Genomic DNA, 20,445 nt, shown 5'->3' on the forward strand with positions numbered 1-20,445 from the left:
TCTCTGTTGTCTGGTCTCCATTCTAATATCCCTTCCGGCAGATATTCAATGCTCTGAGGTTTGAATTGACAGGTCATTTGCATGTTATCTTTCCTCTTGGATGGTGGACTCCTTGAAGGCAGATACCAGAAGGGACCTGTCACTTCTGGAGTCGCTCTGTTTTGGAATTTTCTCCATTAAATGTTTAATAAATCCCTAGTGACTTGCCTGACTGTGTCTGTCTAACGTGTATAACTGGCAAAACCCAATTTTGAAACAACCACCATGGTATTTTCCACCCTATGTGATGAGCTCCATGGCTCTAGTGTTCCATCTCAGACGAGGGCTGGGGTGGGGAGGTTGGGGCAGGAGCCAGGCCAGGAGGAGGGTAGGGGGAGGATGAGAGCCATCCTCCCCCAGTGACCATTCATTCCCCTCCTCCAAGGCCATCCTGTTGGCCCACATCCCAAGACCTTGATTCGAAGACCCGTCTGCCCCTCTCAAGTGACTGGAATAATAATCACTCGTTTCTACTGCACTCACATTTACAAAGTGTTTCTCTCTCCCCCCCTCCCCATCCCCATCCCCCCAAGGTCTGTGTAGAGGAGGAAACATCAGTTTAATTATCTCCATTTCATAGATGAGAAAACTGAGACAAAGGGAAATCACTTAATGAAGGTCACACGACCCAGAAGCGTCCGAACTGCTAATGAAGCTTGGGCCTCTTGACATCAAGCCCAGTGGTCTTAGCACAAAGGCCCACTGCCATCTTGGTATTGAAGGTGGTGCTAGAGACTGGCTCTCTAGCTTCCTTGTCTCTGTCTGGAAATGCTGCAGCAGAAACCTGCCAGGCCCTGGCATCTTAAATTCACCATTGACCTAGAGCTGGGAGGGACCTAAGCCATTATCTGATGTACCTTCTTCATTTCACAGATGAGGAAACTGAAACAACGTCATGCAAGCAGGACGTAGGCAAGCTGGGAACTGAACCCAAGAGCTCCGACTCCAGCTCCAGCCAGGACTCTTCCCTGAGTGCCTTTGGTCCCTGCCATGACCAGAACAGCTGGCCCAATCTCCAGGGGTGTACGGGGCCTTCTCCAAGGGCAGGCAGGGTTGGCACCATTCTGATAGAATGTGAGTTCCCTAAAGGCAGAAAGTATTTCCTAGAACTTTCAGCAATTCCTGGCACATAGAAGGCTCTTAATAAATGATCATTGGTCATTTATGATACCAGTCTCCTCCTTAGTTTCACCAGCAGCCATGAAGAGAAGGGCCTGCTTGGGGCCCTGGGCATGGGAAGAAGGGATGAAGCATCATGGTGGTACCATCTGGCTCAAGGATTCCTTGGCTTCCACCCTGGACTCACAGCCACACCAGGTACCCTGCCCCTGCCCGATGCCTTCTTTACCCCCTTTCTCTATAGTTGTTGACCTGGCAATGCTTTGGGATGACTTTGCCACTTCCACACTCCAGCCCCCTAGGAGTACATGGGAGTGGTTTCCAGCCTCATTTAGAATCATCCAAATGGTCCATATTGTCCCCTGCGGAGGTTTCAACATGTTCCCTGAGATAGCAAGGGGTTCCACGAGGATTCTGACCCACTTAGTAGACCTTCTATGACTGAGAAGACCCCCAGCTTTGGCATGCTTTCTTCATCTTCCCAGCCCAGGCGAACTTCAATCCTCTGGTGGAAGGGAAGACAAGGTCACTGACCATCCTTCATCCCCAAAGATGCACGCTGAAGGACCTATTTGTGCCTGGGGTTACCAGAGGCCCAGGGAAGAGAACAGGCATCTAACCTCAGGAACAGAATCATAGTGTTTCAAGGGCATCTGGCCAAACCCTTTTTAGAGCTGGAATCTGTTCTAAAACACCCCGGGGTCATCCAGCCACTTCTGGAAGACCTTTAGGAGTGAGGAACTCCCTAGTGCCTGAGGGACTCCAAGGTGGGGATCACTACCCCTTGTCAATTTTGGATGATTCTCATTTTTATGAAGCTTTTTCTTATAAGGAATTAAAATAGGCATTTTTATAACTTACATAATTGGGGGGCCAAGGGGTAAAGCCTAACCCTTCCCCCACACAACAGCAACTCAAATACTTGAAGACATGTCTTCTCTGCTCCAAGGGAAACAGCCCCAGTGCCTTCATTTGCAGCCTCTTAACCAACCTAGGCATTCACCTTTCAGATGCCCACAGGACCAGACCAATCCACTGTTCCTTCCCTCTTCCAAAGGCTTGCTGGGGGGAAAGGAGGGACCGTAGGCTGAGTTACCTTCTCTGAACATTCTGTCTTAATCCCTTCAGATGCAGTGGGTTCAGATTGAGCTCTCGAGCCTGTATAGTCCCTCCAGGAGGAAGTCTGTTCAAAAACCTAAGATTAATTTTAAAGTGATACAAGTCAAAAGATTAGTGGGAAGGTATAGGTAGGAGATAGAAGAGAAAAGGGGACATGGAAGTCCCCTGGGTCCTTGCATTTATAAAACACTATTCTAGATCTCCAGCCACCATCCAGGCCCTATCTCTAGCTACTGCAGCATCTCTATGGGCTTTTCCCTTCCCACTAGGAATGTGTCCCTCAGGGTCAAGACAGAGGAACAAAAGACCTGAACCCCTTCCAGGGTGAAGCAATCCCAGGACTTCAATCATAAAGACCCTCAATTATCAGCCACCCTGTGGACTCCTTGACTCTACTTGAGATGACAGCCAGCTGACCCATCCCCTCTTTACTAGACTTTACCAAGGGTGTTTATAAATTTTCCAGAAGTGTCAAGACCAGAGCTGAGGATCAAACCATCTTCTACCACAGGGAAGGTGTCGAAATGTGGCTAGGTGGTGCAGTGAGTAAGAGCACCTGCCCCGGAGTCAGGAGAACTCGGGATTGGTTCCAGCCTCAGATAGTTAACACCCACACAAAATAACTGGCCATGTAACCTTGGGCAAGTTACTTAACCCCAATTGCTTAAAAAAAAAAGAAATGTAATGGGAAGGGGCCCAGATCCAGAGGCAAGAAAAGGTCCTAGGTTCTAAGTAGTAGGAATCTTCTGCCCTTCATTTCTTGATCTATAGAATGAGGCAGGTGAGCTAGACAATATCTGGGATCCCAGGTAGGCCCTTCTGACCTGGACATTACATGTTCTTTCACACTCTAGGTTTCAAGGTCCCCTTCAGTTTGGACAACCTATGATTCTACAATGAATACTTGAATATAAGGAATGTTTTATAAGGAAGAACCAACACTGGTTCTTCCACTAGCTGACATCTGGGTCAAAAAGAGAAAAGCTTATAGGTGACTGTAATCTACTATTATCTGAGTTTGTACTAAAATGAGTCTACATTTTTAAACTTTTTCTGTCAATAAGTGTTGCTGGAGTCTCTCACACAATAAAACCACCATAAGTCAATTATTTTTTAAATGGCTAAATAACAACCAAAAAAATTGATTATTAGCTCTGGAGTTGGAAGGGGACATTAGAGTTCATCTGAGGTCATAGGCTAAGAGCTGGGAGGGACCTTGGATTTCAGCTAGCCCATTTTACAGATGGAAAAGCTAAGACCTAGATGGACATATTAAGGGAAAATAAATCCCTTAGAAGGACTGGTCATTTCTGTCCCTATGGCAATTAATACTCTCAACATGCTTTTATACACACGTTATCTCCCTTTCAAGCGACTCTCTTGTGGTCTCTTTTCCTCTCATGCTCTAGAATAAGGAACCTATCACTTCAGGGCAGGTTTAAAGTAGGGGTCTAGAGTGAATCTGTATTGGAATTTTCTCCATTCAGACAATGAGCAGCCCAGACTAGGCAGGAAAGACCTAGCTTAGACTCTTGACTTCTGCTTTCGAGGTTACCCCCAACAGACCCACTGCAGGTCCCTTATTCCTCATCCTGTCTGTCCTCATTTGGAGTCTGGAGGGGCTGAGCCTCCCACATCCTGGCTGATACTGTATATCACAAAAGGCAGCTCGTTTGCCTCAGTGTCTTGGGGAGATGACCTGTTGCACATATATGAGTTTCCCAGAGAACTAAAGTTTAACTCTTGAGGTGCTGTGATAGTAATGGCATTTAAAGTTCCCCCTGTATTGGCTTGGTTTTCAAATTGATTGTGTTAAAACCCAGAGCTTGTTAATCCCACCTGTGGGATGGGCTTGTGATGTGAAAAGAAAGTCCTGAACTGGGAGGAGCTGGTGACGTAGATTTGGAGAGACAAGAGAGAGGCAGAAGAACACGAGAAGCACCTCGTGGAGAGAGAGAGACTAAGAGAATTGCTGGTGGCCGCTTTGAATTGCCCTGGACTTTTGAGACCTGCCCCCTGAGCTGCCAAGGACTGAGGAGACATGGCTGTTTTGCTGGTACTTTGTCTGTCTGTTTTGATGTTGTTTTGCCAGATTTGTCCACTGGTGAAAGACAGTCCTGTTGTTGAAGAAGTCCTGGAACCTGGCTTTGGGTTAAGAAGCCCTGAGACTGTCCTGCAGACAGAGAGTGAATACTGTCCACTGGCGAAGGACAGTGCTGTTGTTGCGGGGGTCTGGAGACTGTCCTGCAGACAGAGTGAATACTGTCCACTGGTGAAGGACAGTGCTGTTGTTGCAGGGGTCTGGGAGCCTTTCTGTTGGTTCAGAAGCCCTGAAGAAGGATTTTCTTGTTGTATGTTTACAGAAATCCTGGGAGAGGGCTTTGCTAATGTGTTCAGGGGTTCTAGGACTGTTCTACAGACAGAGGATAAATTCATGAAGGGACTGGCAATGTATCTTATGGCCTTGCTAAGCCTTGTCTCCCCAGGAACTAAGATTGCTGAGAACTTGCCTCGGGTCAAGATGAAGAAAAGACCTCCATTTGGGTATTAAGTGCTGTGTTTAAACTTGATGTAACTCTGGGGTAGATTCAATTGTGATCCAGGGGTGGGGAACTTTTGACCTTATGTTTGGAAACTAATCTCCATTTGAGAAGAGGGGCTTTGTGGTGGACTTAATTAAGGTATAGCCTAGGGGTGGAGAAGTATTTAGAACAGAGACTTTGTAATTGATTGAATGATTGGAAGGTCCTGGGGTGGGGTAGTCCTTGGAGATTATTTAATCACATTTAGTAAATGCTGTATTTGGAATGATGTCATGTTTTGATCTTCTCTGTTCTTGGTTTGTCACTGAATAAAATAGAGAGCACCTATGCTGGTATTTTGAACCTGGGAAGTTGCCTTTCCTTGACATTACATTACAGGTGCTAAGCTGAGAAAACCAAATTTAGACATTTGAGATGGAAATCTTTCTAAAACGCATCATATATTTCCTGAACTTCTTAAAGTAAAATTCAAACTGAGTCAGTCAATGGAATCAAAATGTTAGAGTTGGCAGGACCTTGAAGGCCCAAGGCCTTTGTTTGACAGCTGAGGACAATGTGGCCCAAATTTGCAATTCATTGGTGAAGGGGCTTCTGCCGACAGATCCAGATTATACTACCCTGCCTTTCTGTGGTCCAGGACCATAACAATGAATGAGCCTTGTTTCTGAATTTGGGGTTTAGCGCTGGAAGAGACAGGTGTGCACCTAAGGGAGGTGGTAAGGGACAGTCGGGGAAAAAATGGGCTTTGGAGTCAGAGGGCCTGGGTTCAAACCCTACCATTGATGCTTACCACCTATAAGACCTGGGGTAGTTCACCCTTCTGGGTTTCACTTTCCTCATCTATTTGGAGGGGGGCAACAAGATAGCTCTGAGACTCCTTCTAGATCTATGATCTCAAGACATGGGCTTGAATCTCAATTCTGCTATTTGCTGTGGTTGGGTTGAAGGACCCCTAACATCGCTTTAAACCTTTGTTCTAATCTATCTTCCTTCAATAGAGAAGGGGAGGTGAAACCACTTACCCAATGGCAAAACCAGAATCCAAACCCAGAGATCTTTCTACTGCCCCACCCAGCCTTAGGTAATGTCTTCATCAATTACTGACCTATAGGTCAGCTTGCCTTGACACCAAAATACTACAGAATACTGGTTTTTTTGAGTATTCATGCCCAATTTTTTTCTTAAAAATCACTTTTTCTCTCTTTCCACTCAGTTAAAAATGCTTCCTCCAACACCCTGTGCTACAGGTTATCAAACTAGGTGACTTAGCTTATTAGAAATGTGTGCAGAGTAAGAGTCCATGAGAGATTTATCTCTATGAATAAAGTATAGCAGTCTTAGAGCATAGACTCTGTGACATCCAATCAGTCTGTTCAGAGGCTTTATCTGCTTCCTTCCTGGTTCTTAGCACCTCCCAGAGATAACTCCAGCTGCCGACTAAAGGACTTCTCCCTCAGGGAAGTACCACCACACTACCATAATTATTGTGAGGGTATTGTCCTATGCTGCAAAAGGACATTCTTCCTGCATTAAGAGACCAGGGAAGTGGGCTGAGGTCCTGAGACAATTAGCCATTTCCTCTGATATTTCATCACTATTAATTGCTCTGATAATAACAGTGAATGTGGCACTCAGCAGACAGTCTTAGATGTCGTTCTCTCCTGGGAAGAAAAAAAAAATACCAAAAAAAATAAAGTCCTGACAAGGACTGCTGCTGAGGCCCTAGACTACTCCATTCCTGGCAGGAACTGGGTTTGACTCAGAGGCCACTCCAGGTCACCAATTAACTATGACTTGGTCACTGGGCACAGAGCAGAGGCTTAAAAAACATTTTTGTTAATAGTGATTAGGGGCCGGGCAGGGATCCAAAGGGAGGGGAAGGATAGAAAGAGATTTGTTTTCCCTTCTATGTAATCTATCCTACCTCACCTAAGTTCTTGGGGAAAGGTTTTTCTTGCCTCCCTCCAGCCCTCAGGCCACACACCATGCCATGGTGAACCTTGAGAAACAGAATGTTCCTAGAATAAGGCAGCGCAGGGCAGAGGAAAGAGCCGTGAACTCAGAATCCCTGGACCTGGTTCCAAATCCGAGCTCTCTTGATAACCTGCGTGACATTGGGCTGACTCCTCTGTATCTCAGTTTACCCATCTGTCTTTACAGGAAGGACTCACTTTGGATGCTCTAAAGGAGCCCAAGGCAGCTATGAGGTGCCATCATGGGAGGACTGGACTTTGAGTCAGGAAGATCTGCCTTAGTCTTGGGCAAGTCAGCTGATAGTTTTCGGCCTCAGTTTTCTCAACTGTAAAATGGGCATAATAGCACCTGCCTTACAGCTTTGTTGTGAGTATCAAATAAGATAAAACATATGAAGCACTTTGTGAACCCTAAAGCTTTCAGATGAGTTATCTATTAATATTATTGTTGTTACTAGCAATATAGTAATAATGATACCTAAGGTACTAAACCCCATGATCTCAAGTTCTGAAGCAGATTCCTATAAGCACCTGGAAGAGCTAGGGCTTCTTCAATGCATGTGAGCCCTCCCCCAGAGCAGTGTGAACCCTTCTCACTTCAGCAAATGCTTCTCTGGAGCAGCTGAAGGTACAGGGAAAGGAGAGCTAGCTTTGAAGTCAGAGGGCCCTGGATCTGAGTCCTACATCTGTTACATACTACTGGGTGACCCTAGACAGATCATGTCACCTCTCCAAGCCTCAGTTTCCCCATGTGGAAAAAGAGTGGATTAGACCTGATGATTTCTGTGGCTCCTTCCGGGTCTAGCTAGCTCTGGGGTCCCATGATCCCACTTTGGACTTCTGGTAATGAACCCACTTCCTGGATTTAGGCTGTCCCTGGAAGGCAGACAGGCACAGCCCATTGCTCCGAGCCTTTCCTGCTTGGTGAAGACCTTCTATGGACATAGCTTCTGAGAGCCCAGGGTCACCTCTGCCACATAGAAACACCAGGGCACAGCTTTCACAAAAGCCTCCCATTGTCAGGTTTAGAAAAAAGAAAAGCAAAGTCATTACTAAAAGCTGGCCTTTAAGCAGCACTTTGAAGCCTGCAGTAAACCGCACCCATCTTGTTTCATCTGATCCTCACACCTACTTTGTGTAGTGTATGTGATAATGTCAGCCCCATTTCTGAGCTGAGGAAACTGAAGCACGGAGATGTGCAGTGGTTTGCCCAGGGTCACACAGCTAGGATGTGTCTGAGGCTGGCCTTGAATGCCTCACCTAGGGCCCACAAGAGGCCCCCCCTCTTCCCAAGGCTTCCCCGATTGTACCCCAACATCAGTGGCCAACAACTGATATCTGCCAGGGGGCTCGCATAGGTTTTTTGGTGAGTGAGCAGATGAAGATGAAAACGTCCCTTGGATAATACTAGGGATAGGATGGTAAATGAACAAGGGAAAGAAACCTGAACCCAAGTATGTAGATAGGTCCCCCATTTAGGGCCCAAGCTGGCCTCACCAAGGGATGGCGGGAACAAGAATTCCAGGCAGGGGTCTGGCGGGGGAAAGGGGAGGGGAACCCACTCTCAGTGAGCAGGGAAGGGGTCAGTCCATGGTCCTTACACTGTCCTCAGAATGGAGCGAGCTGACCTGAGCAGTAGGACCTTGGGCATCTTGCCCCACCAATGGCTCCTTGCTTACCCCAGGGAGATGCGAACCAACTGCATCAGCCTGAGAGTGGCTGGGCTACCCCGAATGGTTCTGGAACAGAGATGGATGGGAGATGAGTCAGATCCCTACTAGGCTTCACCCCTACCCTGAAGAAGGAGAAGGGTGGCATACTTCTCTTTGCCTCGATCCCCACCTGTGGCTCCATTCTGGGGATGACTCACTGTTTTCCCCTGGTGCCACTGGCACCTGTGCCTCCATGCTCTAACACATTCAGCCTGGGATAGGTTGGCACTCATACAAATTCGGCTTGGTTGCCTCCCTAGCTCACCTTTGACCTAGTGGCCCCCAATGTCCAAGCTAGGATACTCTACCTAAATTCCTGGGGCTCATGGCCATTTTAGCTCTAGTGCCCAAGGGGTTTTGGAGGTACCAACCAATACTTCCCCCCCCATTCCTTCTGGCCCCCTAATTCCCTCCTGAATGAATCACAGCAGCAGGGCTGAGCCTTGGGAGCAAGTCTGAGATTTCCCAGTCTGATCTTCCATTTCCAAGACGAAGCACATCCACACTATTCCCACTCTCAAGACTGGAGCCTAGAAACATGCTTTCAATAAAATGAGTGTGAGCTTGACTTAAATAGCTGTCCAGGGTGGAGGTACCATTCCCTACCAAATCCCCCTGCCCGGTGGTGGTGACCCCATCACTGTGTCTCAGCCACACTGGGCTCGCCCAAGCCAGTCATTTGACACACTCGAGTCTCCCTGGCCTCTCCTTTGGCTCCTAATCGTAGATCTCAGAGCCCAATTCCTTTCTCCTATATCCCCTAGCTCAGGAAACCTCAATCATTCCCCCTCTTGGCTTCATCATTCCCAGCCATGCCAAGGTTAACTCACAGCAGAGGGTGCACCCAGTCAGGTGTTTGCTGCTGGGCCTAAGCATCGGCTAACACAGCCCCAAGAGCTCTTCCATTAGACCAGGGTTCCTCCAGGCTCCTTGGGTGCTAATAGATGAGGCCTTCTGCATCACCTGGGCACGGAATCTATGAATATGGGAGTTGCCGCAGGTGACAATGGGAGGGGAATAGGAGCAGTAGGGTGTGGAAAGCCCCACCCTCGTCTGGGCTGTGTAGACTTTCCCCAAAGCAGGCCTGTTGGCTGCCCAGGATGGGGGTGTGTCCCTCCCCAACCTCTGTGACAGATTTCCATCTGCCCCCCTGGAGAGCCGTAGCAAGGCAGGCTGCTATCCACAAATGCCCAAAGGGACTTGGAAGAGGTAGAAGGGAGAGGAAAGGAAGTGGGAGGGGAAGGAGGCAGAATCACTCCCAGGTGCAGAGGGCTCACCAACCAGGAGGCAGAGGAGAAGCTGTGTGTGGGCCCCATTTCTGGAGGGATAACAACCAGCCTAGGGACAAAGATGATAGACAGGTAGCTCAGTCTGTCACTGAGAGGAGAGGGTTTGGGCATCCTGGAGGAACAAAGGCACTTATGCAGAGGAGGGCAAGGGTTAGACGAGCAAGCCATGACAGAAACTTGGCAGATTGGATGGGGTGAGAGGAAAGTGGGGGAGGGCATTTTGGGGGAAAAAGCCTGTTCTGAACTTCCCAGACAATGCAGTTGGGATGAGCTGAGGTTGTCAGTCAGTCAGCCACCCCTACCCCTCCCTACCCCATCTCTAGCTGTCCCTGGTCCCCCAGGAAAGGGCATAGAAACCCCAAAGACCTGACTGGCTTCTTTAAATAGGGCCACTTCTTCATGGACAGTCATGATTCTGTGCCCAAAGGATGCTTGAGCCCCAACTCCCTCCTAGCCTTCCAGGGACACAACAACACAGTCTAAATCCTTGCAGCCAGCCTCCAAGGTATTTATACACAACCAATAAAACTCAGCTGAAGGAAACAAGGCATCTTCATGGCGTCTTTTCTCATCATTCACTGCCTCTCTCCTCCCCCTCCATCCTGCTTCCAGCCCCAGGGTCAAGCCTGACGCCCAGTTCAGAATCATGGAATCTCAGATTTGGAAGGACTTCAGTCATTCCCATCCAACCTGTCTATATGAGCAGGAATCCTCTCTCTAACACCCTTGTCAAGCAGACATCTAACCTCTTCTTTTTTTTTGTTTTTTGTTTGTTTGTTTTTGCTTTTTGGAGGGCAATTGGGGTTAAGTGACTTGCCCAAGGTCACACAGCTGGTTTTTGTGTCTGCATCTAACCTCTTCTTAAATATCTTCAGTGACAGGGACCTTGCTACCAGATCCAAGATGGTGTAGTACAAAAAATCCTAGAGTTAGAATTGGGGGAGACCCTGGCTCACATACTGTTTCTGACTCTTCCTAGCTCTGAGACCTTTATTATTAGAGTTAATAAATTACAGGATTGATGAGGGCTTTTTTGGAGGGGGGGGGGCACGGTGTTAAACTAGACCTGTGACTTCATTGTCATGGGAAGCATCCAGCAGAGCACCCCTACAGTATGGATCAACTCCTTCTCTGAAATTCAGTCTTAGAGACTTGCCTCAGATCCTGAGGTACAACCTTATCTTGCCAAGGATTACACAACCAGAGTGTGTCAGAGTGAGCCTGACTCATCCCTCAACCTAAGCCACTGTCGTCAAAGCCACCGGGGAGCTCTTAATGGCCAAATCCAATGGTCTTTTCTCAATCCTGACCCTTCTTGGTCTGTCTGCAACCTTTGGCAGTGCCAATCACCTCCTCCTGCCTATACTCTCCCCTCTCAATTTTCATAACCCTCCTGCTCTCTCCTGACTGTCCTGTCCATCTAACTGATCAGTCTTGGTTTCCTTCTCTATTTCACACCCTCTTACCTTGGGTGTCCCCCAAGGCTCTGTCCTGGGCTCCCTTCTCTTTCTACTCTACATTTTGTCTCAACATTTTCCATAGGTTTGGTAATCATCATAAGGCAAATGATTCCGAGGGAAACGAAGGAAAGGGGAGGGAAGAGAATAGGCACACATATAGCACCTACTATATACTGTGGTAAGTGCTTTTCACAAATAGTATCTCATTTGCTAATTCCAAGCTCCATATATCCAGTTCTAGTCTCTCTCCTGAGGCACAATCAAACATGTCCAGCTACCTCTTAGAAATCCCAAACTGGATGTCCCACAGGCGTCTCCAACTCAACATGTCCAACACCAAACCCCTTATCTTTCCCCAAAAACTTTCCCCTATTGTGAATTTTCCTATCACAACCATCCTCCCAATTAGCTGGGCTGCCCCCTGGGTGCCATCTTTGACTCCTCCTTCACCCCACGTATCACTCCCACATGGCCAAATCTTGCCACTTCTACCTTTGCGATTGCTTTTGGATGCGTCCCTCTCTTCTACTCCCACAACTTTATCTCAGCGCAGTCCCCTCATCACCTCAGGTCTAGACTTTTGCAGACGCTGGAGGGCTGCTCTCCTTCCTTCAAGACCCTCTCTCCCACAGGCATCTTCCACTCACCCCTATGCTCAAGATGCTCCTGTGGCCCCCTATTACCTTTAAGATCAAAAGGGAGTTCTCTGTTGGGTTCCTCCCTGTGTTCCCTCTGATATTACACAGCTTGCAAACACATGGTGAATGTTGTCTCTCCCATTAGGCTGTGACTCCTTCGAATCAAGGACTCTTTGCTTTACTTTGCATCCCTAGCACTTAGCCCAGTGTCTCACACATAGCAAAGGCCTCCTGACTGACCAGTCAGCTTTCTCATACCCTGTTCCTCCAGTACTCAATGCCCCGGCCTTTTTGCTGTCCCTCAAACATGACGCCCAGTCTCCCATCTCTGGGCTTTTGCCCTGGCTGTTCTGTATGCCTGGAGTACTCCTCCACCTCCTGGCTTCCCTCAAGTCACAGCACAATTCTCATCTTCTCTTTCCCAACTCCTCCTAATGCTAGCAAATGCCTTCTTTTAATGATTTCCTATTTGCCTTGTCCACAGTGTGTTTGTATACAGCTGTTTGCTTATTGTTTCTTCAGTAGACTGTGATATCCTCAAGGACAGGGACTGTTTTTTGCCTCTTTTTGAATCCCTAGAGCTTAGCGTCAGGCCTTGCACACAGTACAGGAACTTATGAAATTCTTATTGACCGACTGACTATCCAATCACTCACTTCATGTTTCCCCTCTGATCAGTGGGGAAAGAGGTAGAGGGGGAAGGCAGCCAAGTAGAAGCATGTTCCTTTAAATATTTATCTCTGTTTCTATGCTATTTGAATTTGTAATTAAAGTGTATGGCTATTTACCATCATTTGTGTCCAAGCCTATAAGTGAATGGTCTGGGATTGAGGGAAGGTGAAGACAACCAAAAAAAGAAAGATTAGAGTGGCCAGGGATGGGAAACCTGTGGCCTCAAGGCCATATGTTGCCCTCTAGGTCCTCAAGTGTGGCCCTTTGACTGAATCCAGACTTCCCCCACCCCTGGTTTAGACTTTGAGTCAGAAAGATCTGATCTAATAACATCTAAGACACTTACTAGATGTGTGATTCTGAGCAAGTCATTTAACCTCTGTATTCCTCAGTTTGGCCTCTTAAGGTCTCCTTCAGCTCCAAATCTATGATCCTTTACTGAAATTAGGCTGAGATGATGGAGAAAAAATGTCTGCAGTTACTACCCTCAGAGTTAGCCATACCTTACACTGCTTTTGAACCCAGGAGAGAAAAACTTAGAAGGAAACAAGTCGGTAGCATTAAGAGGTAGAAGACGCTTGTCCAAGTAACCTGATGCCAGCTTATATTGTTGCCTCCTCCTGCCCATTCCCTTTGGGGCCACTCTAACTGCTAAGCAGTTTTTTCCTCCCATCAAGACCAAAGGCATCTTTCCACAAGGTCTGTTCTTTTTTTGGTTGATGTTTCCTGGAGCTTTTGTATGTGCTCAGGAAACAAAAAGGCCTTTCCATACTCTCTGGGGGCTGATGCCCTTGAAAAATAGCCTAGAGGGATTAGAAGCCTCTAGAAGCCACCAGGCATTCGGGGCACCCTCAATACCCTCTTCCCAATCATCAGTAATTGGAGGGGCAATGAGGATGGACAGGCCCTACCCAGGATGACTTTGGGAAGGGTAGGTGACATCATGTCTCCTACATACATGAGGTCATAATTATAGGTCAGTGAAAAGACTCCCCCAGTGGAGGAAGCATCTCCAACCCTTCAATCACTTTTTAAGGAGCCAGGGAGAGGCACAGGTTTAGACAGGAAGTCATCCAGTCTCTCCCCTGACCTATATGGTATAGCTTTGGAGTCCACCATATTCTCATGAGCACTCATTCAATCAATCAATAAGCATTATAAACACCTACTATTACCAGGCACTGTGCCAGGCACTGGAGATACAAGCATGAAAAATGAGTCAATCCATACTGGTAAAGAGCTCACATTCTAAGGAGAGAGACAAAAAAATAAATATTTACGAGTGACTATCACAAAAATATAAAGTGGACAAATAAAATTATGTATAAAGTAGTTGAACACAGGGTAGCTTAGGAAAGAGAACACTAGCAGCTGGGGGAGATGACTCATTATCTTTGCCCCCCCAAACCATCCCTTATCCTGAATTTCTCAATCACATTCATCCTCCCAGTCAGTCACCCAGGCTGGCCACTTTGGCACTGTCCTCGACTCTTCTCCAGCCTCACTCATGCCATGTATCCAATCTAGGGGTAGGAAACCTTCAACCTCAAGGCCACATGTGGCCTCGAGGCTGCAGGTTCCCCACCTCTGATCCAATCCATGAACAAATTCCACCACTTCTATCTTTGCAGCAGCCTCTGAAGAAGCCCCCTTCTCTTTACCCACACAACTGCCACCCCTCCATGTGGAACACTTAAGAGAAAGTAAGGGATTCTCTGAGGTAGAGGGGAATAGGGGAGGGGCATCCCAGGCATGTGGGATAGCCAGTGCAAAGGTTTAGAGATGGAAGATGAACTTTCCTGAGTAAGGAAGAATGAGAAGGCCTTAAAGTCTCATTCTACAGAGACTGGGACTAGGAAGCCCAGCAGGAGCACAGAAAATCTGCCACTGACATTACTCCCCCATCCTCCCTGGGCCTTAGCAGGTCAGGACTATGAAAAAGCCTCAGTCATTTCTCGGCTGAACTCAGCCCAGACCTCTCAGCAAGTCCAAGAAGCACATTTTAACTGGCCAGGGGAGGCGGTAAAGGGGTGCAGCGCTACTGTGTGCAAAGCACCATTTAAGTACTGGAGAAGATACCAAGTCTGGATAAGCTGTAGCCCCTTCAATAAAATCCCCATTCTCAGGGCACTTTGTGTAGTGATGGAACATGTTATTATAGCAGTTTTTCAGATAAGAAACTGAGAACCAGAAAGATGAAGTGATTTCATAGAACCACAAAGCCTCAGATCTAGAAGGGACCTCAGTGTCTACCTAATGATAATAATAATAATAATAATAATAATAATAATAATAATAAATAAACAATAATAATAGCACTTAGCATTTACATAGCACTTTAAGGTTTACAAAGAGCTTTAAAAATATCTCATTTGATCACTATTGATTAGAGAAATGCAAATCAAAACATCTTAGGTACCACATCTCACCTCTTGTGGCTAGCATGACAACAGGAAAATTAGAAATGCTGGAGAAGATGTGGGAAATGGTACACTAATGCATTGTTAGTGGAGTTGTGAACTTATCTAACCATTCTGGAGAGAAATTTGGAACTATGCCCAAAGGACTATAAAAATGTGCAGGGGCAGTTAGATGGTGCCATAGTGCATAGAGTGCTGGACCTGGAGTCAGGAAGATTCATCTTTCTGAGCTCAAATCTGGCCTCAGATACTTACTAGCTGTGTGACCCTGGCCAAGTCCCTTAACCCTGTTGACCCAAAGCAGCCATGTATGAATTGGTCAATTGTATAGAAACTTTTCCCAATCTTTGGAACTTCCTCCTACTGCTCCTAAGTCTTGCCTCCAGAGCTAAGCAGGACAAGTTGCCTTCCCCTTCAAGTGACAGCCATCAAAAACACAAAGACTGCTATCCCACCCCCTAGGCTAAATGCCCCCTTACTCCTTCGAGTCACCTGCATCCTTATGTATGAGTGGAAAGGCTGAGAGCTTCCCAAGCCAATAAAATCCTAGGAAGTCCAATGATCTTAGACAGGAATTGGAAGAGCCCTTGAAGGTCATCTAGTCCAGTCTTCTCCATTTACACAGAGAGAAAACTGAGCCTCAGGCAAGAGAAATGACTTGACCAAGGTCACAAGGTAGGTAGTGAGTGTCCCAGGTGGATTTTGAAGCTAAGTCCTCTGACTCCACATCCAGGGGTCCTTCCATTTTGCCAAGCCACATCCACATCACAAGTTTGGAAAAATACCCCGATAAGCTGAAGAACAAGCAAAGGAGAGAAACCACAATGACAAAGCCCATGTTAGCACTGTATGAGGAGGGGCCGAAAGACTGGGGGTCCTTAGTCTGTAGAAGAGAAAGCCTAGGGAGGAGAGGGCAGCTTTCTTCCAGCATTTGAAGGGTTGGCACAGGGTCCCAGATCTGGGAAAAAACCTGACTGGATGCTGCCCCAAAGACAAACTAATGCTGGGTGCAAAGAAAAGCTTCCTAAAGTTCATAGCCACTCAGCAATGGAAGGAATCACCTTGGAGGGTAATTGGGTCTTCCTCACGGGAAGGCTTTGAGCAAAGGCCGAGTTCATCAAGTCCTAGCCTTGACATTTGCTACCCGTGTGAGGTATAGGAGGGAACAGCATTTATTAAAAGTCTATACTTACATGTGCAAAAATATTTATAGAAGCCCTTTATTCATGGTAGCAAAATACTGGAAAATGAGGCGACGTCCATCAGTTGGGGAATGGCTGAACAAGCTGTGGTATATAAATGTAATGGAATACTATCATGCAATAAAAAATGATGAACAGGCAAATTTCAGAAAAACCTGGAAAAACTGGAAAGACTTGTAAGAACTGAAGCAAAGTGAAATGAGCAGAACAAGGAAAACATTGTACCCAGTATCAGCAACATTGTGTGATGATCAACTATGAGTGATTCAGTTCTTCTCAGAGGACAATGATCCAAGACAAGAACAAAGGACTCACCATAAAAAAAAAATGCTGTTCACATCCAGATAAAGAACTAATGGACTCAGAATGTAGGCTGAAGCATGATTTTTTCACTCACATTATTCTTTTTTGTGTTTTTTTTCCTTTTGATAAGTTACTTCTTTCACAACTGTGACTAACATGGAAATGTGCTTTATATGATAGCATATTATAGCCTATATCAAATTGCCTACTATTTTAGGAAGAGTTGAGGGGAGGGAGAGAGGGAGAAAAATTTGGATCTCAAAATCTTGTAAAAATGAATGCTAAAAATTTTCTTGATGTATAGTTGGGGAAAAAATAAAATACTAGATATGCACCAAAAACATGTAAATGAAAAAATAAAATGTTATATTAAAAAAAAAAGAAAACCCCAAATGGGATCACAGTCAGACATGACTGAATAACAATAATATGCTGATTAGATCTAGGACACTCTGTATGTTCACTGACATTGGATCAATTATCTCCAACTTGCTTGTATTCAGTAAGACTTTATCTACATCTTCCTCAGTAAAGGCTTTCATGAGTAAATCATTTTGTCTTTCCATCTATCTGCTAGCTCTTCTATCAATAAAATTTGATGCCTATTACATGCCAGCACTGTACAAAGGAACAGGGACATGAAAAGAGGCAAAAGATGGTTTATTCCCTTAAGCAGCCCACCATTAGTGGGTGAGACAATGTGCAAACAACTATATACAAGGTAAATAGAAAATAATTGACAGAGGGAAGGCACTAGAATTAAAAGGGGTTGGGAAAGGCTTCTGGGAAAAGATAGCATTTTAGCTATGATTTAAATGAAGTCAGGGAAGTCAGTAGGTCGAGAGGAGGATGGAGAGCATTCCAGGAAAGGGAGACAGAGAAAATGTCCAGAATGGAGAGATGGAATGTCTTATCTGATCAATAACCAGGAGGCTGGTGTCACTAGATCAAAGAGGACATATGAGAGGGTAAGGTATAGAAAGAGAGGAAAGATGGGAGGGGGTGAGGTTATAAAGGGCTTTGAATGCCAAACAAAGCAGTTTGTATTTGTTCCTGGAGGTGAGAGAGACCCATTGGAGTTTATGGTGGCAGGGGGGGGGGAGTACATGATCAAACTGTGCTTTAGGAAAGTCACTTTAGTGGCTGAATGGAGGATGGACTGGAGTGGGGAGAGACCTGAGGTAGGCAAAGCCCCTCCCTCTAATAAGGCAATTACAATAATTGTACCAGGGTAGGAACAGTGTCAGAGGTGAGAATCAAGAGATGTTGCAAAGGTGAAATCAACAAGCCTTGGCACCATATTGAATGTGAGGAATGAGAGAGGAGTCCAGAATGACTCCTTGGTTGTGAGGCTTGGGGTTGGGAGGATGGTGTTGCCCTCAATAGTAAGAGGGAAAGGGGGGGCAGGTTTAGGGGGAAAGATAATGAGTTCTATTTTGTTCATGTTGGGTTTAAGATTCTACCAGATATCCAGTAAGAGATATCTAGAAGGCAGTTGGAGGTGTGAGACTGGAGGTCAGCAGAGAGGCTGGGGTGGCCATGCTCATCAATTCAACCAGAATTTAATAATTACCTGCTATATCTGCCAGGCCCCGTACTAACGACTGGGGATGCAAAGACAAAAGTGAAACAGCCCCTGCCTTCAAGAAGCTGGGATTCTATTGGAATATATACCCTCACATGTGCACACACACATGTGCACATACACACATGCATACATACATGTAATGCAGACTCAATCCCAATCTCAGAACTAGCAGAGACCTCAGAGACCATCAACTCCTACTCACATGTGACCTGGAATGCCCCTACCCCACACTTAACAGTGGCTCTTAAGCCTCTGCTCCAGCAGCACCTTAAGTGACAGGGAGCCCACTGCCCTAGTCAGACCATGGCACTTTTTAAAAGTTTATTTCTGTTACCATCTTTTGTCTTCATGCTCCCTTAGCTCCTCCCATATCTTTTTGCATCTCTGTCTCTCTTACTTTCACATTCTTTCTCTGTCTCCTTTCCCACATCACCTTCCCCTGATTTCTAAAAGCTCACCATGAGGAGTGACCAGGGGGCTGTGGACCATCTTTCCCCTGTGCTCCCTCCAGACCCATCAGCATCTCCTCCTGTGCATGGGCCCGTTCCTGTTCTCCTGTAACTCTTCATCCTCCTTCACTTTTTGGATGTCACTAGTCCCTTTAGCCCCTTAGTCTGGTGAAGCCTATGAACCCTTTCTCTTTTATTTTTCTGGGGTGGAGGAAGCAGTCAGGGCTAAATGACTTGTCCAGGGTCACACAGCTATGTAAGAGTCTGAGGCTGGATTTGAACTCAGCTTTTCCTGACTCCAAGGCAGGTGCTCTAACCACTGTACCACCTAATTGTCTACTATGGCTCCCCTCTTGGAAGCAGGTTTTTAATTGCTTAAAATAAAATACATAGGATTATGAAGGTAATTGTATTGGAATACAGTTATCAAAATATTTTTAGAGTGATGGGCCCCAAAGTAAGAATTTTACTCTCCATAAACATGCCTCTCTCTCTGTTGCTCAACATTGTGGTGAGTAGCTATACGGTAAGTTCTAGCCCTGTGACAAGTGTGTCTCTTGTGGTTGTGTGAATCTGATGATTTCCTTTATGCTTCTTCTTATAGGCAACTCATCTTAGGCAATATGCCTAATATTACATATGAAGTGTTTAGTACAATGTCCATCCTCAGTATAGGAGGAGGGAAAGGGAAGAAGCATTTTTAGAGCTCCTACTGTTTGCCAGGCACTGGCTAAACGTGTAAATGTATTACTGTGCAAATGTACCACAGCCTCTTGCACCCACAATGCATTTCTCCCTTTTATTTCTTGCTTTCTGATACATATTAATTTTATTTCTGAATCCTTATTTCATAACTAGGGTGACGGAAGAGACTGATGAAATTATATGTTCTCACGGGCAAGACAAGTGCCTTCCCAGCTCTGCATCTCTGAGCCATGTGGGACAAGTCACTGTCACCTCCTCCTGTCCTTCTACCTCTAGACCTGATCCTAGGCTAAGTCACTTTCAGCCCACTGGGCCTCAACCTCCTCCTTTATAAAATGAGGGAAGGTCAAGAAACTGGGTCCCGAGGGCCCTTCCAGCTCAGAGCTGGTCTGATCAGCTGTTGGAGAGCATGCTCATATTGGCCTCTTCTTTGAGAACCCAGGCCCACCTCCACATGTCCAAGGAGGGCTTGAGCTTGGACAACAATAATAAAAAGCATCTCAAGGGTCTAAAGAGCTCTTTTTAATTTTCAAAGTTTGCTTCTTTTAACCATTCTGGGAGAAGCTGGGCAGGTAGTATGCCTATTGGACAAATTGTTAAAGTAAGATTCAGGAGTGACTTTGAATCTCAGAATAGAGATGCCCTTAGGCATGAGTCCAATCTGCACTGGAAAAGGACTCTTTTCTACAACATTTCCTTAAAGGGGTCATCCAGTCCCTACCCAAAGGCCTCTAAGAGTAGAAACTCCCTGCCTCCCAAGGAAGCCCATTCTTCTTTGGGGTAGTTCTATTTGTTAAGAGGTTTTCTTTAAAATAACAAATGCTAGAGAGGATGTTGAAAAGTACAGACACTAATGTATTGTTGGCGGAGTTGCGAACTGGTTCAACCATTCTGGAAAACAGTTTGGAACTATGCCCAAAGAAGTATAAAACTGTGCATACCTTTGACCCAGCAATATCTAGGGCTGTATCCCAACGAGGTCAAAAGAAAAGGGAAAGGACCCACATGCACAAAAATGTTTATAGCAGCTCTTTGTGTGGTAGGAAGGAATCGGAAATTAAAGGGATGCCCGTCAATTGACGAATGACTAAACAAGTTGTGGTATACAAATATAATGGAATGCTATTGTACTATAAGAAATGACAAAGGGAGTGGCTTCAGAAACACCTGGGAAGATTTGCATGAACTGATGCAGAGTGAAGTGAGTAGAACAT

At 46.0% G+C, this 20,445-nt stretch overlaps 1 protein-coding gene across 3 annotated transcripts in view; it reads right to left on the reverse strand.

Moving 5' to 3' along the window:
* Positions 1-20,445, reverse strand: part of ACSBG1 (acyl-CoA synthetase bubblegum family member 1) — a 129,939-nt gene that overhangs the window by 39,478 nt on the left and 70,016 nt on the right. Inside the window, exons 1-3 of one of the 3 annotated variants that reach the window (XM_069071394.1) lie at positions 9,336-9,485; positions 8,395-8,532; positions 2,255-2,353 (exon numbers count right to left, since the gene is read on the reverse strand). The exons of the other annotated variants lie outside the window; for them this stretch is intronic. Of the exons in view, the coding sequence (XP_068927495.1) occupies positions 2,255-2,353; positions 8,395-8,444 (149 nt within the window). The 5' untranslated portion in view covers positions 8,445-8,532; positions 9,336-9,485. Of the gene's footprint in view, positions 1-2,254; positions 2,354-8,394; positions 8,533-9,335; positions 9,486-20,445 lie in introns of those variants that run through there. 3 annotated transcript variants of the gene reach the window in all.

This window comes from Petaurus breviceps, unplaced genomic scaffold (genome assembly GCF_028583685.1).
Source record: "Petaurus breviceps papuanus isolate PSGF00001 unplaced genomic scaffold, PetGlider_PUasm1.0 90825, whole genome shotgun sequence".
Taxonomy (NCBI): Eukaryota; Metazoa; Chordata; class Mammalia; order Diprotodontia; family Petauridae; genus Petaurus; species Petaurus breviceps.